Source organism: Orcinus orca, chromosome 3 (genome assembly GCF_937001465.1).
Source record: "Orcinus orca chromosome 3, mOrcOrc1.1, whole genome shotgun sequence".
In the NCBI taxonomy this organism is placed as follows: Eukaryota; Metazoa; Chordata; class Mammalia; order Artiodactyla; family Delphinidae; genus Orcinus; species Orcinus orca.
In genome coordinates, this window is record NC_064561.1 from 129,867,319 (window position 1) to 129,883,881 (window position 16,563).

Genomic DNA, 16,563 nt, shown 5'->3' on the forward strand with positions numbered 1-16,563 from the left:
CTAAGTTTTCAAATTAAAAATGGGCTGAATGGGACTTCCCTGGTGGTGCAGTGGTTAAGAATCCCCCTGTCAATGCAGGGGACACGGGTTCAAGCTCTGGTCCAGGAAGATCCCACATGCCGCACAGCAACTAAGCCCGTGTGCCACAACTACTGAGCCTGCGCCCTAGAGCCTGTGTGCCACAACTATTGAGCTCATGTGCTACAACTACTGAAGCCCGTGCACCTAGAGCCCGTGCTCTGCAACAAGAGAAGCCACTGCAATGAGAAGCCCACGCACTGCAAGGAAGAGTAGCCCCTGCTCACTGCAACTAGAGAAAGCCCATGCGCAGCAACGAAGACCCTACGCAGCCAAAAATAAAATTAATTAATTTTTACAAAATGGGCTGAATGAATACGCTGTCAAGTTAGAAACAGGGAGAGCCAGACATGTGTTTCAGGGTGCTTTTGTCCAATTTCTGATTCTCCTTCCCTTTGAGCGTATAGATGTAATGATGCATAGACCCCAATCCCAAACCCACACTATTACTTTTGATACCCAGATTAGATTTTGACTTTTCTAGTTTAGAAAAGCAATCTACTCAACATGTAGGGACTTATTAGAATTTGTTTCTTTCTCTGTTTGATCTTACTTTATATATATTATTTATTTTTTAAATGACCTTATTTGCTTTTTAAAAATTGTGTTCGTGAAAATACAATACAAGAAGGGACAGCCTAGCTGATAGTTCCAGACAAGGGACAGGAAACTAAGTTCAGGGAGGGTAAGTAATTTCCCCTGAATCACAGAGTTAGTAGTACTCAAATTCAAATTTGCCTGATTCCAAAGTTTATCTTCTCTTCACCACACTACACTGCCCCTCCTGTGGTCATCTGCAAATTCTTCCCTACCAAGAACTGGGAAGGAAGCAGGGGAAAATCATACCCAATGAGAAGCTGGAGATTCAACCTTTCCTATAAGGTTCCCATTGGTAAGTCCAACAGAGGTTCCTCAATTAAGTCATGAGATTGCCTCTGTCTCTGAATACATTTAAATACGTTGATCCACAGTGACCCATCTCCCAGGAAAAGAGGCCTTTGAAAGGATGCTCTTTGCATTCTGCTCCCATATCTTGAACGAGCAGACGTTAACTGGACTGATACGATTCTCAAAGAGTCTTAGGAATGGGGATTCTAACTCCGCTAAGGTTATTCCTGATTATTCCAGGACCTCTCAGGATCTGAGATGCTGCAACACACCCTGGACATACTAGGCACCAGCCTTCCAGGGCAGCTGAAAAGACCTACCTAGAACTCTCCAGCAGATCTTCCTAATCCCGTACCACCTGCAGAAGCCGCAGCAGACTACCCCATCATTTGGGGCAACTTCCTCCAGCTCAGCCAAGCCCTTCAGGTTGACTCTACCCTGCACTTAATCCCCTTGGTAAGTCCCAGCACCTCAGCGACTGCTCAGAAGGCCCATAAGATCCATCCTGACCAAGAATGACCACCATTGCTGTGTCACTGCCACGCTGCAGCTTAGTGAGACAGTCCCACCCAGCCTGGTGCTGTGCAGTCAACATCCGCAAAAGGCATACCACCTTTAACCCCCACCAAGCAAAGAGATTCTTCTCTTGTGCCCCTGGAGATGTTCCGAAACATACTTCCTGATGTGAACATTCTGACTTCAGATTTTGATATCATCTGTTAACAAGAGTGTCAACTTTTAGAAAGTGAGTCTCCTTATATATTTTTTCTTATATGTTTTTAGGCCTCTTTTCCATTCTGAGCAATACTTCTAATCCAGATCCATTTTCTAAACCAAAGTCTGATTAAGTTTGATCTTTTCCCTGCAGTGAATTTTATTTTAGAACTCTTACTGGGCTGTGATGTAGCAAAGGTTATCGTTCCAGGTCAGGCTAAAATTTGTAAGTTTCCTAGTCAGTCCCTCTGAGGGAGTAGGATTTACCAGTGGGTTATAGCAATATGGCAATCTTGAATGAGAGTATTGGCAATGATCTGCCAAAGCCATTCTTTTTTTTTTTTTTTTTTTTTTTTTTACACGGGCCTCTCACTATTGTGGCCTCTCCCGTTGTGGAGCACAGGCTCCGGACGCGCAGGCTCAGCGGCCATGGCTCACAGGCCCAGCCACTCCGTGGCATGTGGGATCTTCCCGGACCGGGGCACGAACCCGTGTCCCCTGCATCGGCAGGCGGACTCTCAACCACTGCGCCACCAGGGAAGCCCTGCCAAAGCCATTCTTAACGATGACTCCGAGTTTAGAAGACTGCCCTCTCCATTTGGTCAAACTCACTTACGTCTCTGTACTAACACTGGAAGTCAGCCACAGGTTAGGGAATTTGCACTTAGATTTCAAACAAAGGGCAGTGTTATTAGTTATTTAAATATCAGCCTTATATTGCTTATCTCAATATTTGAAATGAGCATTTACTAACTTAACTTTTTTAAAACTTAAAAAAATTTGAATAGGTAATGTATAGACATAACGTATAATTCAAAAGGTCCAAAAGGATACATAATGGAAAGTAAGTCTCCCTCTTTACCTGTCCCCTCACAGTTAGCCAGTTACCCTCCTAAAGGCAACTACTATTTATCAGTTTCAAGTATATCTGATTTGTTTGTTTGTTTATTTACTTATTTATGGCTGCCTTGGGTCTTTGTTGCTGCACACAGGCTTTCTGTAGTTGCGGCGAGTGGGGGCTACTCTTCGTTGTGGTGCGCAGGCTTCTCATTGTGCTGGCTTCTCTTGTTGCGGAGCACGGGCTCTAGGTGCGCGGGCTTCAGTAGTTGTGGCACGTGGGCTCTGGAACACGGGCTCAGTAGTTGTGGTGCTCGGGCTTAGTTGCTCTGTAGCATGTGGGATCTTCCCGGACCAGGGCTCGAACCCATGTCCCCTGCATTGGCAGGCAGATTCTTAACCACTGTGCCACCAGGGAAGTCCCCTGATATGTATATTTCAGACAGCTTAAAACTGATCATCTATTTAGCTTACTGATTGTTAGTGTCACTGAGTCTAATTGAAATGTGTATCTTGAAGCAAAAAATGTTGAATAAATAAATGAACATTTAAAACAAATTAAACACAAGGGAATCAGGAAGTTAAAACAAAGTACAATAAAAAAATAAACAAGGGCTTCCTTGGCAGTCCAGTGGTTAAGACTCCGTGGTTCCACTGCAGGGGCTCGGATTTGACCCCTGGTCAGGGAAGCTCCATATGACACAAGGTGCAGCCAAAAAACCCCACAAACAAACAAAATGCCCCCCCCCCCACACAAAGCAGCATTGCTCTAATGCTATGAACAGTGTGTAAATTGTAGAGGTTTGTAACGTTAGGTCCACACTGCACTGTGAGAGAGAGACTCTTCAGTATTCTGTAGACCAGCTAATCCCAGCCTCACTCATCCCACGCCTGGTCAGTCAGAACTGGTCAGATATCTCTTGATTTCTAAGGATTTATGGATATCCAAGAAAACCACAGTAGAGCTCAACTGTAATTCAGATGACTTTACATACGTGTCAGAAATCATTTAAGGACTTCCCCGGTGGCGCAGTGGTTAAGAATCTGCTTGCCAATGCAGGAGACACGGGTTTGAGCCCTGGTCCAGGAAAATCCCACATGCCATGGAACAACTAAGCCTGTGTGTCACAACTACTGGGTCTGCGCTCTAGAGCCTGTGAGCCACAATTACTGAGCCTGTGTGCCACAACTACTGAAGCCTGTGTGCCTAGAGCCCATGCTCCGCAACAAGAGAAGCCACTGCAATGAGAAGCCCGTGCACCGCTAAACCCCTGCTCGCCGCAAGTGGAGAAAGCCCAAGCACAGCAATGAAGACCCAACATAGCCAAAAAAGAAAAAAAAAAAGGGCTTCCCTGGTGGTGCAGTGGTTGGGAGTCCGCCTGCCGGTGCAGGCGACACGGGTTCGTGCCCCGGTCCGGGAAGATCCCACATGCTGTGGAGCGGCTGGGCCCGTGAGCCATGGCCGCTGAGCCTGCGCGTCCAGAGCCTGTGCTCCGCAACGGGAGAGGCCACAACAGTGAGAGGCCCGCGTACCGCAAAATAAAAAAATAAAAAATAAAAACCACTGTTAAATTCAGCATTTAATAATGCTGAATTTGAGACATTATCATTCATAAATTGATCTCCTGAGATGTCATAGAAACACAAATCTCTAAGCAAGTTAGTTTAATTTTGTACTTCCTGCTGGCTTCCTCTCTCTCATACTCTACTAATCTTTCATCTGTGTTTTTCTTTTTCACCAGATTTGTAAGCCCCTGGAAAATGGAGATAATGCCATTGTTGTATCCATATCACTAGCCCACAGCCTGTGACATGTTTGTTCAATGAATGAATGAATGATGACAGCAATGTATTAATTATGATCGCTTGGATAGGCTGCCGTTCATCCACTTAATAAATTCCATATTTCAGCATGAACAAAACATTTTCAAGTAATATTTGTATGTTACAACATAGAGAATAAAGTTAAAAAGAACCTCATCAAACGTATTTTCAAAACGAATGCACTTAACCAAAAAGAACTTATACAAATCAGCAACCCAATAAAAAACCTGGACAGGATATGAACAGACAGTTAATAGGAAGAAAATGCAAACATATATATATGAAAAATGCTCAACCTCACTCCTGATAAGAGACATGCAAATTATAACTACATTAGTACCGTTTTTCACCTATCAGGTTGATAGATGCTAACAAATTTCCTGACACTGTGTTGGTCAGGGTGTGAGGAAGCCTGTAGTGTTGTTGGGGGTGGGAATTGGTAGAATTTCTATTGGGCAATCTAGCAGTCAAAACAAAAATGTACACCGCTTTTCATCCAGAAATTCACTTCTCAGAATTTACATTTCAGGTGTACTTGTACTGGGTTGGTGAAAAAGTTCGTTTGTGTTTTTCTGTATCATCTTACGGAAAAACCCAAACAAACTTTTTGGCCAACCCAATACATATACAGAAGGAAGTATTTATTCATATGTATAAGGTTATTCACTGTGGCACTGTTTTTAATAGTGAGAGATTGGAAACATGTTAACATACGATAAATTATGGTACATCCATAAAATGCAACACTTACATAGTTGTAAACCAAAATGCAGAAATTTTCTATGTACTACCTTAGAAATATATTAAGTGAAAAAAATAAGGGACATAACAGCATGTATGGTATGCTACCATTTGTGTAAAAGAGGAAGGAAAGCAAATATATATATGTGTGTGTATATATATATGTACATATCTCTCACACAGGATACTGGTAACACTGGTTGCCTCCACAGGAGAACTGGGAAGCCATGGTACAGGATGAAAGAAGACTCTGTGTGAGAGACCTTTTTGAATTTTGATCCAAGGGAATATACTCCGTTTTCAGAGAAACAAACAAACCCAAAGGCTGGATTCTTAACTTCTTGCTTACAAATAATGCCCAATATCTTAAAAAAGAACTTTTCAATGAGGTAAAATTATGATTATTAAAATACATTAAATTATTACATATATGTAAATAATTATAACCACAGCATCTTAGTTAATCTTCTCAAGCAATCTTGTGAGGTAGAAATTATTATTATTCCAATTTTACGGATGAAGGAACCAAGGCCTGGGAAGGTTAAGTACCTTGTCTACTGTCACGCAGTTAAGTAAATTGTGGAATAGGGATTTCTTTCCCGACACAACAAAATTTGGCATCTGAAAGCAAGGTGAGAAGAATAGGAAATAATGGGGAAGAACTTTAAAGAGACTGAAGAAAATTTGGGAGAATCACCTTTATTAAAAAATAAATAAATAGGGCTTCCCTGGTGGCGCAGTGGTTGAGAGTCCGCCTGCCGATGCAGGGGACACAGTTTCGTGCCCCGGTCCGGGAAGATCCCACATGCCGCGGAGCGGCTGGGCCCCGTGAGCCGTGGCCGCTGAGCTTGCGCGTCCGGAGCCTGTGCTCCGCAACAGGAGAGGCCACAACAGTGAGGCCCACGTACCACAAAAAATAAAATAAATAAATAAATAAATAAATTAGGGACTTCCCTGGTGGCGCAGTGGTTAAGAATCTGCCTGCCAATTCAGGGGACACGGGTTTGAACCCTGGTCTGGGAAGATCCCACATGCTGCGGAGCAACTAAGCCCATGCACCACAACTACTGAGCCTGTGCTCTAGACCCACGTGCCACAACTACTGAAGCCCGCGTGCCTAGAGCCTGTGCTTTGCAACAAGAGAAGCCACCGCAATGAGAAGCCCGTGCACCACAATGAAGAGTAAACCCGGCTCGCCGCAACTAGAGAAAGCCCGTGTGCAGCAACGAAGACCCAACGCAGCCAAAAATAAATAAATAAATAATAAAATTTTTTTAAAAATTAAATTTAAATATGTAAGGAGAACCAACTAGGTTCACTGTAGAAGCTTCATTTAACACAATTAAAAGATGCTTCAAATAGCCTTGTCTGATTTGGTCCTCTTAGTATTAGAAAAAAGCTGAGGAACTTCCCTGGCGGTGCAGTGATTAAGAATCCACCTACCAATGCAGGGGACATGGGTTCGATCCCTGGGCTGGGAGGATCCCACATGCTGCGGAGCATCTAAGCCTGTGCGCCACAACTACTGAGCCTGCGCTCTAGAGCCCACGAGCCAGAACTACTGAGCCCGCGCACCACAACTATTGAAGCCAGCGTGCCTAGAGCCCGTGCTGCACAACAAGAGAAGCCACCGCAATGAGAAGCCTGCATACCGCCATGAAGAGTAGCCCCCACTCGCCGCAACTAGAGAAAGCCCACGCAAGCAACGAAGACCCAACACAGCCAAAATGTAAATAAATAAAATTTTAAAAAGAATAAAAAAAAAAAGAAAAGAAAGCTGAAAGTCGTATTATGAACTTAATGCAACAGATACACTTTTACAGACAGATGGTCTACTCTATAGATAAACAGGTAAGAGAGAAAATTATTTAACAAATCTAGAGATAAAATATAACGTGAGCTTTACTCTTACCATTTTCCTTTTCGATGGCAATGACTGCTCATTTATCTGGAACAAAAAGAGTTAAAATGACTTTTCAGAGGTGTGTGAAGCTACTTTGCAAATATTTTTGTCCATTTGCATCTATAGCCCAATCTCAACTTTACAGATGTTGATTCTCTACCGTACACATGATCCTCCTACTCTTTTGGCCACGTTTTCATGGGCCAGTGGAGAACCAGAGGAGGAGGGATAACTGTGATTCCCTGTCAATCAGGAGCAGAAAGCAGAGTTGGAAATATGGAGATAGTGGTGACTCTTATGTGAGTTGTTCTGAATTACCTAGATTTTATTTATTCTTGGTTCCTATTACCTTGCACAATTAAAGAGTTTGGGATGGTTAAATTATAAAATTAATAGAAAAAAGCTATATGCCATTGTGTATTTTAACATTTAGGAAGTTACAGCAACACACAAACAGGAATCATAGGTGACTCAAGTTTAATTAACCATTATGTGAAGTCTTATAAAAACAAATTTTTGTTGAGAAAAGGAAAAGAAATAAAAGTACTGTTTATAACAGTCATATTCATGTAGAATTTGAAATGATATTAAGAACTCCATTGTTATTAAACTTACATAAAATTATAAGGAAGTGTGTGCTTCACTATCTGGATTTCACACTGATTAGAATTTAAAGTTCCTTACTTTGTATACACAGATGTAAATTAAAAAAATAGGTGGTGCAATGGTTAAGAATCCGCCTGCCAATGCAGGGGACACAGCTTTGAGCCCTGGTCCGGGAAGATCCCACATGCCGTGGAGCAACTAAGCCCATGCACCACAACTACTGAGCCTGCGCTCTAGAGCCCACGAGCCACAACTACTGAGCCCACACGCCACAACAAGAGAAGCCACCGCAATGAGAAGCCCACGCACGTACCGCAACGAAGGGTAGCCCCCGCTCAACTCAACTAGAGAAAGCCTGCACGCAGCAACGAAGACCCAATGCAGCCAAAAATAAATTAATTAAATAAATAAATTTTTAAAAAATGCTTAAAGTGCTGAGACAAATTTTTAGAAACAACTTGAATCTATGTCAAATTCTAGTAAGATAAATATATTTTATGACACTAGAGTATGGGGTTCTGTACAGAACACATAAGGTACCTATTATAAAGTTAGTCAAGTTTTTTGCTGTTATGAATATGATTAAAAAAATACATAGGTCAGTGAGTAAATACGTAGGTTATTGAGTATATAAGGAAGGATTTTATTTTTAGCTATAGTTTTGCCCAATATACACCATCTGCCATTGTACCTAGGAAGTCTTTGGAAAAGTGGGGAAAAAAATGCACGGTATAGTTGACTTAAAATTAAGAAAATATTTAAGGTAATACTGACATTTTCAGAGGCACAGGAAATTCTACTACACACTCCTCCTCCTTAGAAGAAAGCAAAACATCAACTTATTTCAGGGAATAATGATGTTAGCAGAACATACTCTAACATTTTTGCTACCATTCCAAAAAAAATATTTTTAATAGGGCTTTTATATAATCTTATGCAGGTATTATCATCATTTCTTCTTTGCAGAAATTCAGTAGTTGTTTTCCCCTTAAGTATCAGACAGACAATACTGCAACCGACAAACTATATATTGTATTACACATCTGGGGTCTACCTGCAACATTCTACAAATGACACACCAGAGTGGGTTATCCTGGTCAGAGCATGTCAGATGCTGAGTGGGGCCTTTTGAACTTCAGACCCTTAAAAACAACAACAGCTTTGTTTTGACAACTATACATATTTAAGGAGTAACAGAAAGAAAGAACAAAGATCACGAAATCCCTTACCTCCTGTTGCTCCATGAATTCCCTACGTCTTCTAGCCACCTCGTGCCTCCATAACTTTAGGCAAACCAAAGCTCCAATGAGATAAACAATCATGGTGACAAAGAGGAAGATCATTGCTGCTATCTGTCCTCCTTCCACCCGGCACAACGCTGCATTCACTGGCGTGTTAAATAATGGATAGTAGCAGAGTCCACCTCGGTTGGTATCATTCACATAGACTATGGCTGCGGCCATGTACAAGATAAACAAGGAGATGTTAATTCCAAATTCAGTTAGGGGCCACCAATTTGAGTCCAAAAGAATGGTCCGATAATACATGGACATGCCAAGCACCAGAATAATGATGGTGGTGACCCAAGCCAATCCAGCAACCACAAGCACAAAAGCGGTTTTGGGGCCACTATAGTAATAGCCCCCATACATGCTGCCCAGGCCACCAACGCCTCCCATGCCATAGGGCTGTGAATATCCGAACAGGTTATACCACTCGCTGTCCTTGTGAATGTATGCCGTGACACAAGCGAAGACACCGGCCCCCAGAAGCAGCTCCACCACGCCCAGAATCCGCAGCAGGCCTGCCCAGGACTTCATGTAGGAATACCTCAGGTGATACTCCTCCACCTTCTCGCTGTAGGTTCGGGCTGTGTGTGTGCGTCGGCTTAGGGATCCGTAGGGATCGTGGGGAAACATTGCCTCGGCCTCCTTCCGGGAACGAAAGCTGCCTTCTGACCCGCCCTGAGGATCTTCGCAGGAGTTGGGGGGTGAACAGTGGTTTGGTCTTGCAGGAGAGGCTGGAGGTGAACACTCCACTCCATCGGAGATGTATCTGATGTCTGACACCCGCTTATCCCACTCTGGGTCCTTTTTCTTCCCTCTGAAGAAGTTCTTCCAGGACTCAGGGACAAAGCGCCTTACAGGCTTGAGATCTGGTGCTACGGCCGGTTCCTCTGTGTCACCTGAGTAGAATTCTGGGCCGAATGGTGGCTGTAATGGGAGAGGGGGTGGTGGCAACGGATCAGCGCTCACAGCCAGCTCACTGTCGTGAAGAGTCTGGAAGGTTCTTACGGTGCCATCTTGATAGTCTGAGTCCCTTGGGACCTCATCGTAGTGCCTGTCCCGATTCCTGGATCTTCCGTCATTTGACAACATTTGTGATGTTCACACCTGGGGCCGAGATTAAAGTTATCACTTATGCTTAGTTATTTATCCTTTCAATGATGCTGGTTTTATTCACTTAGTAGCAAATGATCACATTCAGGAAACCAACATGATCATATCTAATTATTATGATATATAAAAATGACAACATAAATTATGTACACTTTAAACATGGGTAACAATTATGTTAGCCAGGGATCTACTAATCATTCTATGAGATTTTAAGGGCAATCAAACTTTTAAACCTTCGCTCTTGATTAAAACATAAGTTGAATTTACCTATGAGCCCTATAACAACAAAATGCAAAAAACCAAAAAATGAGACTAAATTTTAACAATACAGGATGCTAACACACTCCAAGGAAGAGTCCTGTCCTCAAATATCTAAATCAACATATTTAAGGGTCGACATACCAAAATGTGATGGGTCAGCAAATACTCTTCACTTTCATTAACTCAAGTCTGCTTTGGAATGGCCCAGGAGAAGCAGTGTGATAAACACATGGAGTGGAGAGTCCCTTTCTTTTCTAACTCGGGAAGTCACGTTACGGGAGTTGCTTCTTCCACTCTAATAGTATAACACTTGATACTAGATATAAAAAAATTGAAATCTCAGAAAAAAAAAATCACCAAAGGCTAAGTAAGATTCCCTGAAAGTACAGCACAGAGCCACAGCAATGGCCATGGACATCACTCTTTCCAGACCAATTATTTAAAGGTGACTTGCTGTTGCCATGGAAAGACTCAAAAAGTATCTTACAGGGTATTCAATCCACCTGAAAAATAAAGCATAGAAAAAGCACTTTTTATCAAACCTGTTGATTTCCTTCATGAAATCAATAACCTGGACATGTATGTAAAAAGGAAACTATTTGCTAATATAACTACTATGTTTAAGGCACAATGATTTTCTCCCTCAAACTGCTCATGAGTATTTACTGAAGACTCGCTGGACACATGGCATTGTACTTGGCACTATAAAGGTCTCAAAATTAAAGCTGGTAATCCCACCTTTACGGTGTTGAACAATTTAGAAATTCCTAAGGCTTTGTTTTGTTTTACTTTGTAAAATGGAGATCTATCACTCAACAAGTATTTACCGAGTGCCTGCCATGCACCAGGCATGCTGAAGATGTATCAGTGAACAAAGCCAATGGAAATCCTTGCCTTCATGGAGCTTAAATTCCAGTGGGGGAGCGGGGGTGACAAATGATAGATAAAGCAAGTGAAATATATCAGATGCCAAGGAATAAAGTTAAGAAAGAGGATAAGAAGTACAGTATGGACAGGGTGTTATAATTTTAAACAGAGTGACGAGGGAAGTCTTCAGAGAGAACATGACATCTGATTATAGAAATGAAGGAAATGAGGGAGGAAGCCAGGCAGGTATAAGGGGTAAGTGTTCCACACAGATGGAACAGCTTGTGTAAAAGCCTTAAAGTGGGAGTGCCTGGCATGTTCGAGAACTGTTAAGGAATGGAGGCAGCAGCAGGGTGAGTGAGAGGGTGAGTAGTAGAATTGAGGCCATCTGAAACATTAGGGCTTAAAAATCATTAGAGGGACTTACCTGGTGGTGCAGTGGTTAAGAATCCACCTGCCAATGCAGGGGACACGGGTTTGAGCCCTGGTCCGGGAAGATACCACATGCGCGGAGCAACTAAGCCCCTGCGCCACAACTACTGAGCCTGTGCTCTAGAGCCCTTGAGCCACAACTCCTGAGCCTACGTGCCACAACTACTGAAGCCCACACACCTAGAGCCCGTGGTCTGCAACAAGGGAAGACACCACAATAAGAAGCCTGCGCACTGCAATGAAGAGTAGCTTCTGCTCGCCACAACTAGAGAAAGCCCGCGTGCAGCAATGAAGACCCAATGCAGCCAAAGATAAACAAATAAATAAAATAAATTTTAAAAATAAATAAAAATCATTAGAAAGATTTAGGCTTCTACTGGGAGTGAGAAGCCACTGGAAAATTTTCAATAAAGGTCTGACATGATATGACGTATTTTAACCAGATCACTCTGGGTGCTCTGTTAAGAGTACCTTCCAGGAGAAAAGGGTGAAAAGAGGGAGACTGGCTAGGAGGCCACTGAAATACAGTTGACGCTTGACCAACACAGGGGTTAGGGGCACCAACTCTCTTCGCAGTCAAAAACCCAAGTGTAACTTTATAGTTGGTAATATGTAGCTGTGGTCCCGAATCCACGGATTCAACCAACTGCAGACCACACAGCACCGCAGTACATATTTATTGAAAAAAAAACCCCAAAACGCATATAAGCGGACCCCTGCAGTTCAAACCTGTGTTGTCCAACTGTAATCCAATGGACCATGGTGGTAGCAACGAAGATAGCAAGAAGAGGTTACACTCTATGTTCAGGGAATTAAACATTTTTATTTTAGAAATTTCCAAACACAGTAAAAAGTGGAAAGAACAGTATTATGAGCCCTTATGTGCCCATCAACCACTTTCAATTATCAATTTATGACCAATCTTGTTTCGTCTATTCCTTTTGTCAATAGATTACTTTAAAGCAAATCCCAGACACCAGATCATTTCATCTGCAACATTTCTCCAACCCTCCAGCTTAGTCCTGGGAGAAGCAGCCTGAAGAGAGTCTGAGATACCTGTTAGAAGTCCAGGTAAAGATATCAAGTAGGCAGTCTACCCACAGAAGTGTATATACTACCACAGACTAAATACAATCACCTGGGGGTGGAGATGGAGAAGAGGTCTAAATTCTAGGGTCTTCTAATGGGCCACTCCAATTTTAGAGAAATAACTGTGAGTCCCAGCATGGTGCCCAATGCAAAGCAGGAGAAAAAAATTTAGTACAGAAAAAAATTTCTATAATGATAGCAATTAAAAGTTACTTTTTTGTCTTTCATCGCTTTATCTGTTGTCTAAAAACATTTAAATTCTAGGAATGCATAGTACTACTATAATTCTTGAAATATGTTTTCCTAAAAATAGTAGAGGCAAAAGCACAACAAATAACTTTAGCAAGTTTTACATATCCTTCAATATCTTTGATATACAGGCATTTAAAGGACACCGGTTGCTTAAACTCACTGGCAAAAGTATGCTTCACTATAATGGATTTAATTCATGCTCACCTGTGAAATGTGACTTATTTGAATTAGATCACCTTATCAGTGTTTATATAAAAAGCCAAAATTACAAATTTGAAGAATTGTGGAATAGCAAATTATGTGATTTTGGAAGGGAATAATGGTCAGTTGTATTTTACCACAGTTCAATGTCTGGATACCCCTAGCATCTCTCAGGGTGTCACTGAGAGTCCACTTAGAATCAGCACGCTGAGGCAGAGCTGGTCTTTGTTTTGTTCCAGCCCCCGGGGCCCGACTCCATTCTGTTGACACACAAATCTCCGAAAGTCAAAGCTGTGGGAGGAGAAATGGTTCTCCCCAGCGAAGTGTTACAGGAATCCAGTTGGTCACCTTTACACCAACAGAATCACCACTAAGCTGGCTTTAAAGTTTTGCTGGCCCCGAGAAAGGGGCCGATTTCAGACGTTTCTGGGTTTCCAGGGGGATGGGAAATCCCCTGCGCTCTGAACTGAACCCTCGAGCGAGTGCCCGGGAATACAGAGCATCCTCGTCCGGGGTCCCTCCCCAGGCCGCGGCTCGGCGCTACGTCCCCGACCCACCAACTTCACTCAGTACTCAGCTCTGCCCACCCAGGTGCGCGTCTCCACGTCAGAGGGAAAATACACTCTTCGTCTCCCGAAATTGTCCCCAAAGTGGCCGGAACTAAATCGGGCCGGACGTGCCCAGCTCGGGATAACCCCGCGCCCGGAAGGACCGGGGCTTCGCGGCCGGGGGTGGGCGCGTCTCGCGCGGCACCTGTGTCCGCCGAATGAAACCTGGCCGGCCGAGGGGCCCTCCAGCCTCCCAGGCGCCCCGCTCTCCCCGGGGCCCCGCACCCCTTACCGCGTCGGCCTCCGGCCTCGGGCGCAGGTAGTGGCCGGCAGCGCAGCGAGCGCGCCGTTCCTAGGGGCCGAGGGACGCCGAGGGCTACCCCAGACGCCGCGCGCCTGCCCGGGGTCCGCCGGTCCCTCCCTGGGGTCCGCCGGCCCCTCCCCGCCCACGCCCCGGTCACGTGGGCCCCACCCCTGGCGCCCAGCTCACCTGCGCAGCCGCCGGGAAGTGAGTGCCCGCCGCCCGCGGCTCTGAAACTGGGATTGGGCGCCGGGGGCGGGGCCGGGCCGAACTGAACTTCGCCCCGCCTGGCTTTGTCAGGCCCGGACTGTCGCCTGGGGCTCGGGCGGGTCGGTGCCCTCACCCCCACCGCACCTCAAGGCAACAGCTAGGAGAGCTCTGGAAAGGTTGTTAAAGGTGAGAGCAAACCCTCCGGAAAGTTTTCTTCGCAAGGTTGCAATCCCCCTCCTTTCTATTTTTGAAAAAGTTTGGCACTGGATGAAGGAGACTTGCGTACTATGACCAGTGACACATGGCAGACCGTGCGTGTTAAGAATCATTGAAGGACAGGAGAAACAAAACAGAACAAATTCAACATTTTAATTTTGATATAAATTATGTAAATAGTTTCCAGAAAGTATCTAAAATATTCCACTGTACAACATATAAAAATGGTATCGGAAGAAGCTAGAGACCAGAGAGAAATTGTGAATAAGGCACAAAGTTTATTTACACTCTTAATTGCATCCTAAACTGTTTTATAATTCTTATTTACAACCCACAGAGTTTCTGTATTCTGAATTATTCCTTCACATTTTCTGATATTTGGCATAATGTTCAAACACATTTCATACACACTGACCTCTCCCAACACCACTCACAAGGCTAAATAAATACTAGAGAAAAAGATTAAGAGATTATTTGAAGGTTTGATCTTCTATTTACTTCAACATGACAGAAATCAGTTCTCTGTGCTGAAATACTACAAGAGTGAAGAATTAACAAACTAATTCACCTGAAAAGTCTATTATCTCTGTTCAAGTACCACTGAATAAAACGAATATGAATCTGTCAAGTAACAATCTCATGGGCAGGCTGCTTTCTATGTCTCATCACTCTCATAGTCTTCTATTATCATGTCTTCCTCTTCCATGTCTCTCTGGGCTGAAAAGGGCTGAGGCTGGCTGGCAGGCAGTTCACTCCCACTATCCTGACTCAAAGGAAGAGACCAGGTTTCAGGTTCAGCTGTCTGAGTGCGTTCACCCAGCGCTTCCTCTGCAGGTTGCCCTCCACCAAGCTGGGCTTCATCTCCACTGTCCAGGTCTGTCATTCCATGCTCCCTGTCAGTCAGGGCTTCCATTTTCAATCTGCCAGATGCATAACACAGGCATTAATAATAATCAAAGGAGGGGATTCCTTTAAATTACACCATGAGTGTGGTGATTATGAAGCCCTCTCCTGTAGTCTCTCATTTACCTTCCTTGTGCTGTTTAGCCAGGTGGACCGGTTTATTTAACAATATAAACAAAACTAAAAAGTAAATGACAAACTGAATAAATCATTACAACTTATAACACAACCAAGTTAATTAATATCTTTAGTAAAGATTTCTTACAAAAAGAAAGAATTAAATGGAATAGGAAAACAGACATAAAACATGTACAGATAGCTTACAGAAGAATGGTTACTAAATAAATTGCTCAACCTAATTTGTAATTTTAAAATGGAAATTAATATTGTCATCTTTCAAACTGGTAAAGACCTTTTAAAATAATAAAACCCAGTGATGGTACGAGGAGAAAAGAACATGCTGAAACACTGTTAAGTGGGCATAAGATTGGCAAAATATTCTTGGAAGCAATCTGGCAATATAGAGCAAAGGTGTATATCCATTGATCCAGCAATTTTATTTCTAGGAATTCATCCTACATAAATAGTATTTGATATGCATGATGATTTAGCTTCAAGGAAGGCTGTGACAACAAAAGCTGGAAACAAGCTAAATGTACAAAACCAAGGTGTAGGAGGACTTCCCTTGTGGTCCAGTGGTTAAGAATCAGCCTTCCAATACAGGGGATGCGGGTTTGAACCCTGGTCGGGGAACTAAGATCCCACATGCCACGGGGCAACTAAGCCTGTGCGCCACAACTAGAGAGAAGCCTATGTGCCACAACTAGAGAGAAGCCCTCGCGCTGTAACGAAAGATCCTATGTGCCACAACTAAGACCCAATGCAGCCAAAAATAATAAATAAAACAAAACAAGGTGTAGGTTCAATTATAGGAAATTATGCAGCTATTAAATAGCAATATTAAATGTTAAGTTTAAGTATTAATATTCAATATTATCAATATAAATCAAAGATAATGTTAAAATGGTCACTAATGTTAAAATGGTCACTATAAATGAAAGACAACAGTACTAGTCATTGTAATAAGTAGCACTGACAAATCCTGCCTCCCAATTCAGATCAAGTAGCTGAACCAGTAATAAAACACTGACTCCCATTCTTTTAATTACATCTTAGGAGGAAAAAGACAATAGAAGACAATGGTCTTCCCTTGATTTTGATGTCATAATCTTGTGGGGAAAGGAGCCAGTGAAAACAGCTGGTCCTTCTTTGATTCAGAGGGAAGTGAGGAGA

The 16,563-nt window shown here is 43.1% G+C and overlaps 2 protein-coding genes across 13 annotated transcripts in view; both read right to left on the reverse strand.

Moving 5' to 3' along the window:
* The window catches only part of MARVELD2 (MARVEL domain containing 2), a 28,648-nt gene extending 14,464 nt beyond the window's left edge, over positions 1 to 14,184 (reverse strand). Inside the window, exons 1-4 of one of the 7 annotated variants that reach the window (XM_033429955.2) lie at positions 13,933 to 14,062; positions 10,393 to 10,567; positions 8,821 to 9,984; positions 6,995 to 7,030 (exon numbers count right to left, since the gene is read on the reverse strand). In XM_033429955.2, the coding sequence (XP_033285846.1) occupies positions 6,995 to 7,030; positions 8,821 to 9,969 (1,185 nt within the window). In that variant the 5' untranslated portion in view covers positions 9,970 to 9,984; positions 10,393 to 10,567; positions 13,933 to 14,062. The other 6 variants (XM_033429953.2, XM_049707697.1, XM_033429954.2 and 3 more) reach the window with 6 other exon arrangements.
* Positions 14,185 to 14,501: 317 nt separating this feature from the next.
* RAD17 (RAD17 checkpoint clamp loader component) overlaps positions 14,502 to 16,563 on the reverse strand; it is a 31,701-nt gene continuing 29,639 nt past the window's right edge. For 4 of the 6 annotated variants that reach the window (XM_033429947.2, XM_033429949.2, XM_004270779.3 and 1 more), the window contains one exon: positions 14,502 to 15,287. In XM_033429947.2, the coding sequence (XP_033285838.1) occupies positions 15,023 to 15,287 (265 nt within the window). In that variant the 3' untranslated portion in view covers positions 14,502 to 15,022. The remainder of the gene's footprint in view (positions 15,288 to 16,563) is intronic. The other 2 variants (XM_033429950.2, XM_033429951.2) reach the window with 2 other exon arrangements.